Below are 18,319 nucleotides of genomic sequence, written 5' to 3'. Positions count from 1 at the left end.
AAAGATATGGGCACGTTAAACTCCACGTCCCGCTTAATAGGTTACGGACGGAGTTGCGTTGTTTCCGTTAGATCGACAGAAGTGCACACCTCTGGGTCAAGGATGTGGTGTCGAACGCATTATGGGCACTTGTTGCCCTTAAAAACTTTTTTAGGTTTTAATCCTAAAAAAAAAAATTCATGCGAGGGACACCAGGTCATAATACTTTATTTATTGCGCACCAGGGGCAAATAATGGCGGCGAAAAGTAGAAGGAAACGAAAAAATAAGGGGGAGTGAAAGAGAGAGAGCAGCTAGCTGAGTTATGCGGCGAGCATCTCTGACCTCCCGCTTGATATTGGACTCGATGATGGCGATCACAGAACAGACAGCACAAGAACCTACGAACTCATAGTGCTGCATCACCGTCGCGCTGATTGCAAACGTTTCTCGTGCCGAGCAACATCCGCGAGCGGCGGTTGTGGTTGAGTTTTCTCGCAAGCCTTCTTGCGCGGTGTCCGCACCGTGGTGCCACAAGGTTAACGAGTGCGGTCCACGCAAGACGGATATCAACGAGGCCGTCCAGCCTACCTCGACACTCGCGTAGAGAGAGGCCTGCTAGCTTGTCCCGTAGGCCCAGACCCAGCGTCTGCATGATAGTGTAGTCATGGGCGCAGCTGTGATGTCATTAGAGTCGATCTTGATTTACCGCTGTCAGCTCTTTTTTCTGTCCTCTCCCCTGCGGCACTCGGCGGTCACAAGTGCCGCCCCGTCCTCGCTTCCCTTAGCCGAGATTGAACACAAAGGGCGGAGATGATGGATTGAAGTTATCGATCGTAGATCGGCGTTTCCTCTTGGAACCCCCGCTTCGAGCCGTATGCCTGCACGACGTAGGGTCTCTGTGTGTGTGATTGCGTCGGTGTGTCTCCGTTCTGCGTTGAGCTGCCGTTAGAGCGGGCAGAGGGCGAACGGTGAAGCGAACGCTGACGTTGCAACTACAGGGAAGTGAACGCGACGCCAGCATGTCGCCTTTCAGCTGTTGTAAGCCGCTTTTGTGCTCTCGCGCAGGCCTGACAAATTAAGGGAGGCAGGAACCTACACCAGATTTTAGCCTCACATATTAGCAACGAAAGTATGGACTACTCAAAAAACAAGAAGGCACGAGATAATAAAGTGCCGGCCGTTCGCATTACTCCTAGAAGTGAAAAAAAAAGTTAGTTTTCTAAATGCTTCCTCTTGCAGGTGGTTTTGATTCAGATGCAAGCATGAATTAAAGCATGAATTAAAACTTCGCTCGGTCTTGCATGTAGAAAGGCCAGAAACGAGATTAGAACTTCGCTTACCCCTGTGTGTAGAGATAATAGAAACGGTATACAGAGAGCGTGCAAAACGCAACCGCGACCGTACCTATAGCGAGCCAAGAGCGGTTACTTGCAGTATCCCGCAGAAACCAAAGAAACGCAGTGGAGGGCAACAAAATACCATTGGCAGTTTTGCGTTTCGACTTTACCTCGTTGTTCAACACGACTGTCGTGTTGACGCAAGTGAGTGCAGTCGTCTCCATCTGTTTAAAATGTTTGGAGCACAACGCGTGAGTGCAGCCTTCTTTAGTCGAGAGGTATTCAGGGGTGCCGCGGTGCTTTGGAGTTCTAACTGCAGCTCAACGCAGCCCTTCCTCTGAATGTGCCGTAGTTAAGTTCACTGATGCGGGTAGTCGGCGTTGTATGAACCGAGCATGCAGCCATTGTTTACAGCTCGAGTAGCGATGTTTTCCCTTGTATAGATAGGAACTTGACCATGATCTGATAGTTGAGCTGTCAGTACGACGTTCCGTTCTCCCTCCTACTGGCCATGCCGTTCGGCGGACGAATGCGGTGTGCTGTAGTGTCGTATTGAACAAACTGTCCTGCAAGTATAGCTGTGCAATTTACCTAGAGACATGTATTTGCATCGATACGGTAGTATGACGAACCAGTGCTATGAACTGAGCTTGCTGCAAGAAAGCCGAAGCACGCTAAATTTGAAACGGAGTCTAGGGCTTACAGTGAAGATTCCGTGTTGACTTTTCATCCACTGACGCCGTTGACTTCTTTCGTTCACACTTTCTTTTGATGGTTGTTTCTGAGCCGTGAATGTTTACTGTGGCGTTGGAAGTGTAGCTGCATCCCACTTTTGGGACATTTAGCGAAATTTATTCTGGCCCAATCTCTCATTGCCTGATTCGTTTAACACTATTTGTACTTAATCGTACCTATCACCTGCAGCAAGCTCAGAACGGTGTGTTATTTAGACTACACTGGTGTGCGGTTAGACCATTGATGTTGTGCTGAGCGGCCTAAAAAATTGGTCCGATGTAGAGGCCGCAAACGGCATCCTATATCCTGTACCTAGACGTATAGCGGCCGTTGTAGTGGAGTCACCGTTAGATAATTAGGTAGAAGTGAGTCCCATTCTTTCCTCAGTCTTTTACGACGATGCTGGTTTGCCTAAGGACAGCATTGTTATGCGTACGGAACGAAGCGAACTTTCTTGTACATCAAAGGTGGGTATATGTGAACGAGGGAACCTGAAAACACTTAAAGGCTCTGGTTGTTGGCAGAATGCTTGTGTCTAAACTCCTGCCTTTCCGGTACTGCCATTTCTAAGACTTGTCGTGGACACAGCCTAGTTCACATTGAAGTACGCCAAGCTTTACGTTCACGAGTCAGACGTTCATGCTGATTTCGCAAACGTCTAGAAGTGTCTCGGATGTCTGCGATGTTGCTTAAAATGGTAATCATAGTAATTTGTTGCAGCTGGCGCTCATCTAATCGCTGCGAAAAGGACTACTAAGGCTAGAAGAGTTTGTTCATTCTATGTCTTGTCGTTCAGCTGACAAATCAGTCTTGTTATCAACGTGAATGGCGTTATAGTGCTCGCTGTATATTAAATATCTCAAAGTATCCCAACTCAAACCGGCGCGCATCGTCACAAGGGGTGAAGAAGCAAGGAAGTAATTAATAATGCTCTTCGTGATAAAGGTAAAACCAGGAGGAAGAAAGTCACCCTCTCTGAGGAAAGACTGATCACACGCGCGAATTAATTATTCGATGTTCTGGGGAGGGTGGCGGCCCCTTTCTTTCACAATAGTTGAATTCTGCGGACAGTTTTCTCGGTTTGCTAGCGGGCGCGTTATTCTTTGCGTAGATGTTTCACCGGCGAATCACTAGAATGGCACTCAGATACAAATTTCCTCAAGCTGAACTTAACGAGAAAAGAAATCAAACAAAAAGAAAATTACCAGATCACGCGGTGTCACGAGAATGCTGGGCCAGCATAAACGTCATCGTACTCTCTCGAGGGATGCATGCCAACTGCCGCGACCGCCTTCAGACAGAACGCCGGGCCTCATCGCGCGCCATTGCTGCGTTCCGGGTTCACCGGCCAAATAACATACGCGTCTCTGGCGACGCAACGCTTGCCTCTCATAGCGTGCGCCCGTAAACACGCTTGCACAGCGTCAGTCTAAAACGAACGGGCCGGGGACCTCTGGAATAAGCCCCCGTCGCGGAAGAAGCGCGGCTGAGGACAAAGGGCTGCCAAGGAGGGTCGCTGAGGCGCGCGCGTTTATATCTGGAGCAATCATCCGTCACGGAGGTGCATCCAGGTGCTCCCGCTCTGCGCGCTCAAGAATAGAAGGCCTCGGGCTTTGCGTGCGCGCGTGCAGGCCAGATATGTCGACGGAGGGAGGCCCCCTTGGCGACCGTCTGCGGCTTGCGAGAGCGCCTTGACGCGAATGCAACGCTGTCTTGGCAGCAGCCGGTGGCCATTGCCGTTCCGTCTGTGCTGCTTGCTCTGCTGCGTCGGCAAAGATAGTCATCACAACCCCCCCCCCCCCCCCCCCTTCCCGGTGTTGTTTTTGCCGGACCACACGCCCCGTCAAGGGGGGGGGGGGGGGGGGGGGGGGTCTTTTTTTCCGAGCAGTCGCATGCGATCTCACCGACTCGGCTTGTTCCCCGCAGAATGTCGTAAAGGCAGGGCGCGTATCAGGCAGCGCCATCTTATCGCACAGACGCGTGACTCCGTGGCAGCCCTCACCTTCGCCTCGGCAAAGCCGCAACCGCATTCAGGCGCGGTTTCTATCTGGCGACGTCGAGGTGCAGCTGAACGGGCGGCGACATTCGTCGTGTGTACGGCCGCTGTATTTAGGACGCGCGAGACATAAATCTTGACTCCCATTGCAGGTCTAAATGCGTACCTGCAGTAGCGCCGGGCGGTCGCCTGCACCTCCCGTAATTAATTGTTGCGACAGCTATGCGCTTACCTTGGCTCGACCTGCGCGGGAGGCGGCACGTAGCGTCGGCCTCAAGAGCTGAATCGGCGCTTTATAAATGCGCCGATGTGCCACATCATTTACAGCCTTCTGCGACAAGCGCGCGAAATATTCCCAGGCGCTCCTTGCGTTTGTCGTGTAGCGCGTATGCGCAGACTTCTTTGCCGCAGATCGTCTGCCAAGATCGTGAGGAGATGACAAAGGGATACGAGTTTAACCACTAGCTGCACAATTAGACAGTGGGGCTGGGAGTCCTAGGGATGCTCGACGTACTTCCGCAATATCCAGTCCTTATCTTTCGTTGTTTTAAGGCGATATGGCGCTTTATTTATTTTTAGTAAATTTTGCAATTTGGAGAAAGGAGAAACACACACGTCGCAGAGAGCACCTTATGTTCCACTGTCACGCTTAGCTTTGAACGCCGCGACACTGATTTATCATGATTCAACCTGGTCAGCTACAAACCACAGCGGCCCAATCTTGTTAAACCGGCCGTCGTGCTCATTACTTTTGGCGTTTGTACTGGTGCGCAGATTGAGCGTTTATTCGTAGTGAGTGAGTGAAGCTCCAGAACTAGCAATTACTACGGCAATTGTCTGCGAAGCTGCTATTTCGTGAGTTGGCGATTCCGACGCTACCCAACAGTGTATACAGTGCCGTTCACGTCTAAACCTTGTTTGGCACGAAACGACACTAGGTTTAGCCGCGTTTTTAATCAATTCGCTCCCCGAGCTTTGAGTTCCGGGCCAGCGCTGCGGAACGGCCAAACAACCTAGCTCTACCACGACAAAACAGCCTCACTCTTTCACAGCCAAACGACCTACCTGTACCACAGTTACACTACTAGCGACAGCTCTCGGTGTGGAAAGTCGAGCGGAGTTCAATAAAGTTATCTTTTAGGCTTGTAATGGCGGACAAGTGAGCGGTCATTTAATGCAAGAACAAAGCAATGCCACACGAGGACGAAGGTATGAAACAAAAATGGCAGAGCCGGAGAAGGCGGAAAGTAACACTAGACTGCTTCTAACAGAGCCCAGGAACCGTATTTTGTAACGATCCTTTCTTTCCGTCTCATTCTTTTATGACCTTCTGCATCCTTTTGCAGGCGGAAGCTGCCGTCTGTGACGTATGCTTGGTAGCTAACAAGGTTGACAGTCGGCGTAGTGGGGCTGCCGTTTATGATGTCATAGCGGGGCAAGAGAGCAGGTCGAGAAATGATTACAAAATACGGCTCCAGTTTACCGTAGTGTTTTGAAACTTAGTAGTTTGGATACCAGCGCTGCGCACGTTTTCTAATCTGCTTTCTTTGTTTTGCCCGGTGCCTCTCTTTGCCTGTGGCTTCCATCATCCATTCGGCGTGTCCTGGCGGCTACTGCTACTCCTTGGCTGCGGTACCTTCAGCTGGCTTCCCGGCCTACGGCTACGGCCGTGGGGGCTACCCCGGCTACCCGGGATTTGGCTACCCCTTCGCAGGTATGAACCTTAACATGCAACATCTCTGCCTGCCCTGCCCACCCTTGGACCCTTTGAACCTGTACAACCTGCATTCCATGCAGCTCATTTAAGGCCCCCTCAGAGACGCTCGCCGTTGATCTGTAGCGGCTGCAGCGACGTGGTTGCACTTGCCTCCTCCTCTCCTCGCTCTATCTCTTTCTCTCTCTCGCTCGCCTTTTGTATTCTCTCCTTTCTCTCTTTCGCTGTAAGCGGCTTCCCGAGCTGTCCGTGTCTTCGTCGACACAGCGTCTGCGCATCCGTGCTACTCTGTCGAGAGTCACGTTTGCATTTCACGTGTGCTAAATTCTTCTCTTGCCATCGTGTTTGTTCTTTGCTGAAATTCAGGCTGTTTTCCAGCTCGCTAGCTACGCTTTTCATTTCTTTTTTCATTGTTCTTCGCACTGTTCCGGGCTGAACTTTCCGCGTCGGTGTCACGTCTGTGTTTGCATACCGTTTATTGGGTCAAATGGCGCCTGTCTTGTTTAGGATTAAGAATAATATGTAAGCGAGGGTCGCTCTGAAGCTCGCTCTCAAGCAGAGTGCGGTGAAGCGAGGTTTCACCTGTCTCTATTTTTTTTTGTTCACCTGTCCTTGCACGTCCTTACTAACACAGTTACAGTTTTCCAAGCAGTGCTTTAATGGCCGGCATGCACCGTCCTTGCGAATACTTTTTTCTTTCTTGTCGTAAAGCGTACATGATAAATGTATTTGAAATACTACCGCACGCTTGGTCAAGTCACTACAAGCATTGACCGAATGGCTTAGCGTCTCCAAGCTCTGAATAAACTCCTGTTTTATACTGGCGCGTCTCTTTGTGCGAGACATGAGCTGTCCCGCAAACGGGCAGGCCACCAAACAAAGCACTGCTTGGGCCCTCTAGTCTCGAGCTATTAATCACCCCCAGTACGTCTGCGGCGCTAACGCATAGTTCTTTGTCCTCAGTTATTAACATGTTCTGTCTCCTTCATATCTGGTTATAAGCAAGCGACATCGTTCAACGCGCTAAGTGGTTCATGGCAAATATTCGCCATCGTTTGCGACTAGTCCCACTTTCTGAAGTCCTTCGGTGATTCAGTTACTCCTAGTTACGTGCATATGAGAATGGTTTCGAACACCGTACTCGCTGTGAGCGCGGGCTTAGGACGAGGTCGATGGTCTCTGTTTCGCGAGTGCCATGTATCCGCGCGGAGGCGCTGTCTTCCTACGTCTGTCGTGTCGTCGTCGTCACCGTCGACGCCACCGCCAGCTCCTTGTCTTCGTCTGCTCTGCCTCGCCGCCACCGCCATCTTGTTGGCCACACCACGTACCGCCTGCTGCCCTCTTGCCTCTGTTGTGCGCGTGTGCGTGCCGAGCAGTTTTTCGCCACCCTGCCTCCGATAACAGGCGTGTTGTGTTACGTAATACTTTTTGCCCTCTCTCTCTCTTAATTCACCGTCACGGTGGCTCAATAACTGCTTGCGCAAACCACCTCGCGGAGAAACAACCCCACCTTGACTGACTGACATGTCGATATGATCGACCGCCGCGGCGTGGGATGTGACAACGCCACCCGCCCGCCCCCGTCATTGGTGGGCGCCGTGCCACATGTTCGTTCCGGTGCCTGTTTCCCTCTCCCCTCCCCTGCCCTCTTATCACGTGTGCGTTGTTACGAATGCTCTTTGTGCCACGAAATACACTGCACGCCTGTCCCTAACGCTCCTTTACACGTTGTGTCGCTCGAAGCGTGGTCCGAGCCTTATTCTTCTCGCTCTTTATTTCTTTTTTTTAGAGGCCTTCAAAAACTAAAGCTTCTGCGCGGATTTGATATTTCGCGTCGCAGTTAGTTCTGAGAAGAAACGTTTGGAAGAACGGTTTGCTAGCGCCGCCACCACAGCTGTTATCGTCCATGAGAAGTTCTGGAGAAAAATATTGAAATTAGTCAATAAGTAACGCTACCATCTTAAGTAGCTCTGATGAGCCAGATCTAAAGTAATCGGCAAGAAAAGGAATATCAACCCTTTGTAACAAGATTAGATGCGTGCCACATGGTTTGATGATTCACATTTAAGCCTCTGTGGCGCTATCATGCTCACCGAAACTGACCGAAACTGACTGTCCAGGCAAGACTAAATAGGAGCTACCTATCGAGGAAGGAACAAGTCTTTTCTAGGCACTTTTCATTAGCGCAGCTCTCATTCACAAACTCTCTGTGAACCACTGTACTTAATTGCACTGACGTAACGTCGTAATGGCGGCGTCAGTGTGTATTATTACTTTAATTATTCTGCAGCGGCGAGATTTGAGAAGAGTATGCTAAGAAAGAAGCACCGACGCTCCTGCGTGCATACACTGCAGTATCTGTCCGAAAGCGAGCCGTACGCATCGTGTTTTCTTGCCCTCTCTTCCCTCTACGCCTTTCCGAAAAACTGATGCTCTCGCCTTTGCTTTACCGCTCACTGGTACGCTGTTCTTTGCTACTAAACCGAGCTGCGAATGCACGATACCCTGCGCCGGCATCAATTTGTCATTCTTTTTCCTGTGAGCTCTTCAAATGTGCTTCGTACTAACGCTTCCTCACTTGTTAGTTTAGGTTCTGCTTCATTTCTTGAGGCTGCTTGCGCCACGGTGGTAGAAACGTCTCAAGCTGGGGAGCATGTATTATTTCGACAGCATTCCTGAGGTTACGACTGAAGCAAGGCGTTGTCGCAGATAAATCTAACGTGTGACTAAGAATGTAAAATTAAACTGTAGTCATTTCCTCCCTTTGGAAACTGCAACAAAGTTTTCTGTCGCGCTTCATTTTCAAGTATTAATTAATGCCATTCAGTTTTGTCGGAGTAGAGAATATCCACCGTTAACTGCCAGTGCGCAGAGTACGAATAATGCCGTCTTTGTAGACTCCAATGCCATCCTTTTGACGGTCAGAAGACCTCAGACAGGCCGCGCATAAATGCAAAACGTGGAATTCGCTTCGAATCCCAGAAAAAGGCGGCTATAAATGATCCGTGATTTTTGTTCGGAAGCGCGAGTGACAACTTATTTTTTTTGTGTGTGTGTTGTAGACTACCGAGCCGTGCTCAGCTTAAAATTATCGAGCGTCCAGGTGAGCGCATGGCTAATTATTGCACAGTCGGCTGTTTGTTGGACGTTTTTGAGGACAAGATGCCGTAATGCCATGGCACTGGCCACTAAAAGGGGAGGCATACACTGGACCAGGTGCCCACGAGGCTGCACGGTGCACCCTTCACCTTTTTGAATGCCTGCTATAGCGATGGATTTAAGTTATTTCTTATTAATTTTTTATGGCAGCTGCCACTTGTGCATAAATTTAGTACCCGCGAGGCTAACCAGAAGCACGCTGAGAAGATACGCTTGAGATGTAAGAACAGGCTTGAAAAAGGGTCCGTAGACAAACGACTCGAAGAAACAGCGTCCAGCGCACAAAATAAAAAGCGCACACTGCAATTGAAAGTAAACTTTGTGGTTCTCTCAAGCGTGTTAGTGCATGCTTAGGCTGCTTTTTCGTCTTTGCAGAGGCAGTTTTCGTCTTCCTCTTTTGTTTTTTTTGTTGGTTTTATTAACCCATAGCTTAGTTGGCAAAGCGCGAAGCCGAAGTCGGATTGATGCAGAAAAGTCGATTGATCTGCCGCGCCCAGGTCCTCCCGAGATGGTGATTCCAATCAACTACTTCTTAATGTGATATCCGCTGGAGACGCGAGTGGCTCCCCACAACGGCGGCCCGAGAACCTTCCAAAAACAACCCGTCGGTCGACTCGCTGTGTTCAGTGCCTCTGCCAGCTCTGTGCTGCTTTGCGAGCATCGGTGCAGTTCCGGACACCCTCTATCCCGTTCTCTAATTCTGTTTTTGCCACTTGCCCTTTTATTTGTGCACGTTCGTCATCTTCTGTTGCTTGCCATAGCTGTAGGTTCTTTTGCCGTAGTCAAACACGCTATTAGTCGGTGCCTGTTTGCATTACACAGTGTTGTCTAGGTATTGCTGTTGCTTTTGCTTTAACGTATATAGTATACTAGCGTTGACTTTATTTTTAAATTATCTAACAAGCATTATATACCTGTATCCTTAGAAGTCATTTTTGTTTGGTTATGAATTAGTCATCTGAAGCGAGCCATAGCCAGACCACATTGCTGCCGTGCATATTACTCCTTCGAGGAACCGAAACCAATGCGATGCTCCGGGGCCTACGGTATAGTGGAGCTATATGCGCAATTATCGAAGGTCAAAAAAGCGCGCCAGTGTCGTTTATCGAAGATGCTGATAGGTGTCCGCCTGAAGCACTCTCGTCTAGTCATCTCACGGTTAACAGGAGGCGCTGTTGTGCTTTTAAGCCAATCGTATGGGCTCGGCATTTCCTTTCGGTAATAAATATACTGACGTCGCCACAGCCTTCAGAGGAGTGCTTCGCGCACAGGCCGACCTTTATAAGCGCCTTCCCGAGTACTTCACTAAGGAGAGAGGCCTAATGCGGTATTAACTGTTCCCAAAGAATTATCTGTAAAGTGTGTGTATATGTGCATACGCACGCACTGCGTTGGGATGCGAAGGCTTTAAAGCAGCCTGCTTTCTTTCCGCCTAGTCTGGTTACCCCTCTCTTTCCCGCCGTCCAAGACCCACTGCGAAATCCGTTAGCTGTGCCAATTAGAACACTGCACGAAAACAGCTGCCTTACGTTGTTGCTCCGTGAAAGGCAGACCCAGCGCTAAGCGCCAGATTTGTGATCTGGTCGACTAGAGTTACGATCCCACGCCCGAATGCATGCTTGGCTTCCCGCCTTTCGAAATTCGCTGCGTGTGTTCTAGCCTCCCCTTTGCTTTTACCGTGTTCCTATTTTTTTCTTTCTCTGCATTCCTTCTTTATCGTACCTTTCTTGCTTCCTTTCTGCCATTTTATAAGCAGCTCTAGACCGCCACCTGGCCAGTATACTTGTTGGCGTCCATTTTGTCTTAACGTTTACAAGCGCTCTTGAAAAAAAAAAGTAATAAGCAATCTTGCGCTGCATTATTAATTGCGTCTAGCTTGTCTCTGTTGTCTTTGCGTTCTGCTTTAAAATTAGTGCTTTCATGCTTGCCTCAATGCACTTAGGAGCTACGCCGAACGCCTTAATTTCATTTCAGTCTTTTGAGGTCACCACCCGTGTCACATGCGTATCTAGGAATTCATTCCGTTTCTTACTTTTTTTGGCTCTGTTTCTCTCTGTTATTTGTTTCGTAATTTAAGCCGAGTTTAAGTAAGGAAACTAGGCGAGGCTTGCATATTTTTCTGCTTGGCTCCAAAGCCTTGTAAATAAAACAACGAAATACATCTCACATGACACATTTTGAAACTCGTTTTTAACGCGGTTGCCCGAGTGACTACAAAATGACCAATCAGAAGCAGCGTTGCGGGTTTTCGACCATGACAGGCTCGTGTAACGTTATCTGAGACCCACGTGCAAATCGCCGGCTGTGCCTGGACCTGTAAGGCGTCCAGGTGTGATGACTTGGGCAAGAAGAGCAGCGGCCTCAAAAACTCCACCAGAAATAATCCTGGTAGCGGCTATGGCGTTACGCTGCTGACGTCAAAAACGCGGCTCAGGATCCTGGTCGCGGAGGCCACACTTTGATGGAAGTGAAATGAAAACGCACTATATTGCTGTCCGGTGCCACCGCGTGTTAAGTAACCTCAGGTGGTCATAATCCTGAGCCTTCCACTGCGGCGTCTCTCACTGCCCCATGTGTTGCTTTGACTTTGGATCGTTAAACCCCACATGAAAATACCGTACCATTAAAATCGGCCTACGCATCTCCTTAGTTGACACTCATTCGCTTGTGACCGGAACACCCTCGCTTATTATACACTCTTGACGTTTATGCATTGCAAGTGCTGTTACATGTACAGGGTGTGTCGCGTAATATGAATCAATATTTGGTGAATGCTGCTACGTTTTTAGGCTTAAGCTCAAGCAATATTGTTTGCGGTGCCCTCATTGCACGCATAAGGATTGTTTTAATAATTAAATATTTTTTTCAGGTTGAATAGTGAAGCTAGAGTTATGACAAATGTTTTAATTATCAGTGGCAAAAAAATACGTTGGTCTGAGTAGATTACGCTGCGCACGAATCTCGCGGAAAGCCCTTGGCACCCGCGCGCTGAAAGCAACGACGGCCGCGTCAACGTGGTGCGGCATGGAAGCGGCCAGAGCGCGGGCGACCGCAAAAGGCAGATTTTTGAACGCTTCCGTGCCTCAGAAATTTTGATTTTTACGTGCGTCTCAATGCGAGAAATGGGCAACCTAAAGCGTTCTTTATAAAACTAACATTTGTATGTAACTTGTGACAACGCATGCAAGTTCCTAATAGAAATTGGCCGCGTTCTTTTTGAGGATTTCATTCAAAAGGTTATCATTTTTAGATCATTAATTCAGGAATTTGAAAACTATAATTGTTATTGCTAACCGCTCTAAGCGAGAACGGAAGTGTCGGGAAAGCATTTTTCTTAAATAAAAAGAAACGTACTATATTTGAAAGGAAAATGTCCAGGCCAAAGTTACTTCCCACACCCTGTACAATAAATCAACATTTGCGATTGCGAGTCGGGGCAAGTATTGTACATTTTGAATGTGCTTAGCAAGCGGGCCAGCTGTATGTACTGTTCCTGCCGGCAGCCTGCAATGCCAAGCGACATTTAGTTCTAAGTTTTTGTAGCTTTACAGAGCGCGGGACGCCGGCATTGGACGCGCTGTTTATGAGCACATTGCGTTCTCTCTGATTGGTCATTTCAGAAGTCGAGGGCTTTCGAGTCAAAACGACGCTCGCAGCGGTTGTATTCCGCCCACGAAAGCGTTTTATAACCTTTCAAATATATACACGTCTACACAACAATGTCAACATATTTAAATGCGTGCGCATATACAACGTGCAGTTGTCACCGCCTCTAAGAAGACAAAAAGAAAGGTTTATTTTTTTTCTTCTTCTCCTCTTCATTTCAGTTTCCTTGGCAGAAGCGCTGGGGACGCCTGATGTTTTTTACTCGGTCATTCGGTTGCCTTAAGAGCGGGAATTCCACGCACGTTCTTACACGCCTATTCTCTGCGGAGCGTGTTGCGGATTTTTTTTTTTTTGGCCTCGTCTGTTACAGAGACTTGTCAGGAAAAGAAAAGGAGAATGGACATATTTCACTATTATTTTCTTGAACATAAAGACACGCCGATGACGATGAACTGTTCGCTGTCTCGTTCTTTAAACCCTCTTGTCTTCCTCCTTGCTCTTATTTTTCGACTCACGTAAGTTGTGAGCGAGCTGTTTACGAAACGATGTGTATTCCTCGCCCCGAGGCGTTCTGTAACCAAAGCCGTCATTGTTGAAACCTGCGGAGAGGCGTCCTCACCAGGCTTCACTGGGATCAGGCGCAGAACTGCTTCTTGAGAACGAAGCGCACTACCTTGCGCTTGTGTTGCCCCGCCTGCAAACGGTAGTGGTAGAGCCATCTGTCTATAAGCGCAAGCGTTACAGGATCGGTGAACGAGTAAGAAAACAGTATAAGCACAGAAAATTTACTCTGTGGTGCGATGTTTGTTTCGAAACACTCCCTCTTGAAAGGACAATGTAGTAGGCGCATAACTAAAAGTCTTTGCTACTAAGTTCTTTCACAACTTAACAGCGTCAAGAACACACAAACCATGAACAGTATTAATTTGCCCAAATAGCAGCCTTAAATTAATTTATTTAATTAGTTCAAAGCAATAATAATCGGTATCTCCTGCATATCAAAGCCACTGGCACAAGCATCAGTGGACAAAGCACTGAAAAACACTAATATCATCATAAACGCCACTACTGGCATCTAATTGTCTGCGAATATACAAAAGCTTGCACAAAGAGCCTCAGACTCGTGCGTACCTCTCTAATGTAAACCCCGATCAGGTGCTCTGATCTACTCACTTGCTTAAACATTCTATTCCTTCTCTTCTGAGACGCTACTGCCTACCATAATCTCAGTTCCTTGAAATCAGAGGTGAAAGTGCTGTTCCGTTTCAGTGGCTTTACTCTAGACAGAAAGACAGCGCCTCCGCTTCTTTTTCAGTGCGTTCTTTGTGTTTTCTACGGTTGCGCTTCATACTCTTAATTGTGAGTCTTAACCAACTCGCCAAACAATCGATCCTTTTGGAGCACTTTCTCGAAACACAAAGGCAAAACGAGCCCCTCACAGGCTTAGTGCCCTCAACAAAACGAGAGACATGACCGAGTCTTGAATTCAGCTTCTCATTGCGCGCTCGGCTCAGTGAATATGGTGCAGTCGCCTCTCCGCAAAACGCCTGATCGTTTCACATCATTCCTGCATCCCCGAGTGACACGAATGTGCGCTGGAAAAAATGTGCTTGTACCTCGCCGCACTCAGTGGGCGAAGAGGTAAAAAAAAAAGTAATACGAGAGTGGTAAACTTCACGGCACGCGGTTTTGAGGCGATAGTTTCTACCAAAGCCGCCTTGTACTGGGTCTTGCATAATCTAAAGCAGCCTCTACGATCTCCGCATCGTTGTATCGAGGGGCCCTAAATCTTACGTGGAAAGCATTTTCTCTCTATTCTTTGGTTGCCGCTTTTTTCGTCTAAAAATCTAATGCCCCACAGCGCTGCCGTAAACGTGAAAAGGACTGCATAGTTGCAAACGCAGGCTTACACCACAGCAATACATGAACATGTGCAAGTATCTTGTAGCGGAGTACCACACCTTTACCCGGATTGAACTAACCGCGTTTCGAAGCTGCTCAGCATCGCCGCAAGGCGGCGCTAACACGCACAGCAGGTCAGAGTCGCTGATAACAGACCACTGTGGAAATAGGCGACGCCTAGCGTGCGGCACTAGAAAGCAGTGATTTCGTCTGCTCGCATCAGTTATGCAAGGCCCGGTGTTATTTCGCCTTTCACCGCTGCGGTGTCATTCTGTTGTGTATGCGGCAACGCGCACGGCCTGTTAAGCTGTCCTCATCGCCTTCGCACTGACTGGTATTGTTGTACGTGGGTGCCTGTTTTCGTCTTTCATCTTCCTCTTTGTCTCTTTATTTCACTGTCTCTTTCTGTCTCTCTGTCTGTCTGCCTTTGTTAGCGGTCGCCTGTAGCCTTACACCCTTCGCGTAACAGTCGCTTGTGACCCAAAACTAGGCATAGCAGGTGACGGGTGCTGTGAAAGTGAAAGATGAATTGTTGAATTATTGTACAATGATGTGGTTGACTGGAGGAAGAAAAATGTTGCTGGAAAATTTTTCGAGTGTTTTATCACACCAGTGTGTTTGTTTTTTTTTTTGCTCTTTTTTTTATTTTGAACTGGTAGAACTACTGTAGCCATTGTCTAGCCCGAGAGCTCGCTGTTCCCATCCCATTGTGACCTACAGTGAGTGCTCTTGGTAGAGTCGGCATGAGAAGACCCTGTACTACTTGTATACTCTTAGTGCCCGTCATTGTACGTGTAGAGAGATGCAAAACCACACGCTCGCCTTAATGGTGTCTTGACGATGTCTTTTTTGTACTACTAGATGGTAGATATAGTGAAGTAGTGTACTGATAGATCTCTTAGGAGGGTGTCTTTTTACATTCATTTCTTGGTTCTTTCTTATTTTTTGCAAGACAAGGTCGATATTGTTCGCATTCGACCGGTGTGAATGTGCGATGAAGAGAGAGCAAGTGAGCATTCGAATAGACCGATTTCAGCAACCGCACCTTCAGTGCACATTGTCCCCTTTCAAGCTTCTTGCCTCGCCTTGAAAATAACGGCTCGACTCCCGAACTCTTGAAGCGGTCTTTCCTTTCTTGTCACGCGTCAGTTATCCCACGTCTCTGTTTAACATATCCTACGCAACAGCAGGTTTCTGTGTCGTACCTCGAGACCACGAAGAGCAAGCTGCGCCTCAGAGGCGCAACGTTCTCTTGGTCAAGCCTGGTCTTCGTCGCGCGCAAACGAGTGGGTCTGCCTTGTTCGTGTCAGGAAAGTAACGAATGAGCCAAGTGCACTTTCTTACATTATACAGACGCTATTTTCTGGACGTGATGTACAAGTAAGCCGAAAAACCATAAACGATTTACAAAAGGCTATAATCGCTTTTGTGATACGCTCGAGAAAGTGAAGCAGCAAATTGCGGAAGTAAAAGAGTAAGTGTGACCGAATTACTTTTTCTTTATTTTTTCGAAGTTGTATATGAGAACGGAAAGGAGTGATTTAATTAAAGTGGATTGCACTATTAGTAGGGCTGTGTAGCGCTGAATCCTTTGCTGCAGTGTTTGATGCGTCTGCTCTCAGGAAAGCGAAATAATTTTTTTTCGTGGCTCAAACTAATTACTAGTCTATCTCGCGACGAACATATACTAGTCTCTGTGTTTCAAGTTTGTGGACAAGACGGGAACATGATGCTACTAGCGTATGTATTTTGTTTAGTGATCAGCGATAGTGACGGTCCAAATTTTATCACAGGTTCAACAACATTCAAACTTCACTCCTCCTCTGTGCAGTGCATTGTCACAGTGATGACTTTAGAGTTTTTGCGCTGAACACGGAGCTTGACATCGGTCTATTCGAAGCGAGTTTATTATTACCAAATCTGCACATTGAACATATTTTTGTTATTGTTGTTGTACGTTAGCTGTTTATCTTTGCGTTTGTATGTTTTTGTCCTTTTTGCTTGTGCGCGTTTGTTTATCCGCGGTGTACTGCGCACTGCGAACAAATGTCGCACGTGAGTCACTGCGGCCTGTTACCGTTTTTGTACATATCACCCTTAAAAAATATTCACCTGACTCCTAGTCAGGGTCTTAAAGTGACGTGAATGCTTGAACTTACTTTTTTCTACTTCCGTATTTAAAGAGTGAGTGGCATTATATACACAAGCACATATCCAATGCAAAAAGGTGAACTAAGGAAATGGTCTAATAAAAAAAACCTAAGAGGGTGTTTGGTTTCTACATTTGATGTGCGGAGACGAACGAACTGAGAGTGTTGTTTTATCTGTTAAGCTCTTATTGTTTGTTTGGCTTCACTCTTTCTCTTGTTCACTCCGTCTATCTCTCTGTCTTTATATATTTTTTCTGGCCTTTCAGAGAATATTTTTATGTTCCTTCGACTTTTCTAAAAGCTATGAAACAAAAAGCGAACTACGCACACACAAGAAACCAATGTGCAATTTGTTCCTGCACCGTCTCTTAAAAATAAAAGATGTCTTGGAAAAAAAACGAGAACCGCCGGATCAAACTAGCTCTCTGCCCTGACTGTCCTGCCCTCTTGTGTGGAATGGCAGAAACGGTGTGCGGGAGACAGTGTCCATAATAACCCACGTATTCCGAAACGACTCCTTTTAAACTGTAACAAACTGGCTCACTTGTTTGGTGAGAATATGTATTGGCCTGCTACTCTGGTGAGCAAGTCCTTAAGCGCGTGCCATTTGTGCAGACTTTATTATTAACTTTCAAAATTTATTTTTGTCAAAGCATCATGCATTAACCGTTTCGGCTTGCCTTTAGCTCCGTGTTTCTTCTACTTCACTCATTTAGTAATATGAGAACCGAATCAGTACCGACAGTCGTAAGAGTAGTTTCTCAAAGTCTGTGTCCTTTCAGAATGCGAGGGTTAACGCATTTATCACAAACACAACATGGCACATAGCACGCATTTAGTTCGGACGACCTATAAACGTAACTGCTGGTTACAACAGCCGACATTCGCAGGCCACATTGGAAAGCAAGTCAGAACTCAAGTCATTAACCTACGCTGCTGCTTTTCTGTATTTTCACGTAATCTCTCTTATTCTTATGAACGTTTGTTTAGTATGAGGCCCCGCACAGGTCAACAACTAACAGTAGATTCATCCGAAAGGTGCCGCCTGCATAAAATACTCGTAGGCTAGGACTTTGAGATATTTGCTGCGTTGACCTCGCAATCCGCATATAATATTTACAAAATCTTTCTTATCAGCCGTGATTATGTCCCCTCGCCAAAGGAAAAATATATATGTACAAAGCCGATTGTGATTGGCTTCCCCTCAGTAGGAAAGCTTCTGCAGGAAAGCACGCTTGTCAGGGGCAATCTGCAACGACGATAGATGACTGATCATAAGTATTATATCCAGTGCTGTAATGCTTAAATATATATCATAATCATGTTTCTCACAAGCGATGTTCTTTCTGTCGATTACTATGCACCCTGTGCGGAGAACCGTGTCCTGATTACCAACAGAGAGAGGGGTTATTTGTTAAGCATGTAGGTATTCCCTCTGCCCTCACTCTGAAAGGGCTTGTACACAACCGATCAAGGTCGATCACCACTGCAGGCATCGAACTGCTTTCAAATCAAAGATTTGTTGTATTAAGTTAGTATACCAACTTACGACAAATTTGCTCCTTTGTGACCGTTGGTTGTCTGTTGTTTACAGCATAGTTCAAAAGAAGAATCCGAATATCAAAGTGAATGCGCAACCGCATTCACCTCTTTTTTTCCAAATACGTACATGCAAAGGCTCCACACACTGCTACAGGAGTGCGCAGAACTTCTAGAATAAGTCAGGATGCGCGGAAGAG

General features: G+C 47.3%; 1 protein-coding gene across 7 annotated transcripts in view; it reads left to right on the top strand.

Annotated features, from left to right (window-relative positions):
• Rbp6 (RNA-binding protein 6) overlaps nt 1–18,319 on the top strand; it is a 526,892-nt gene that overhangs the window by 451,271 nt on the left and 57,302 nt on the right. For 5 of the 7 annotated variants that reach the window (XM_089575092.1, XM_089575089.1, XM_089575090.1 and 2 more), the window contains one exon: nt 5,692–5,763. In XM_089575092.1, the coding sequence (XP_089431218.1) occupies nt 5,692–5,763 (72 nt within the window). The other 2 variants (XM_089575093.1, XM_089575095.1) reach the window with 2 other exon arrangements.

Source organism: Amblyomma mixtum, chromosome 2, assembly GCF_055824585.1.
Source record: "Amblyomma mixtum isolate Tamu chromosome 2, ASM5582458v1, whole genome shotgun sequence".
NCBI classification, from domain to species: domain Eukaryota; kingdom Metazoa; phylum Arthropoda; class Arachnida; order Ixodida; family Ixodidae; genus Amblyomma; species Amblyomma mixtum.
Note: the sequence above shows the minus strand (reverse complement) of the source record. Positions and strands in the feature narration are given on the sequence as shown.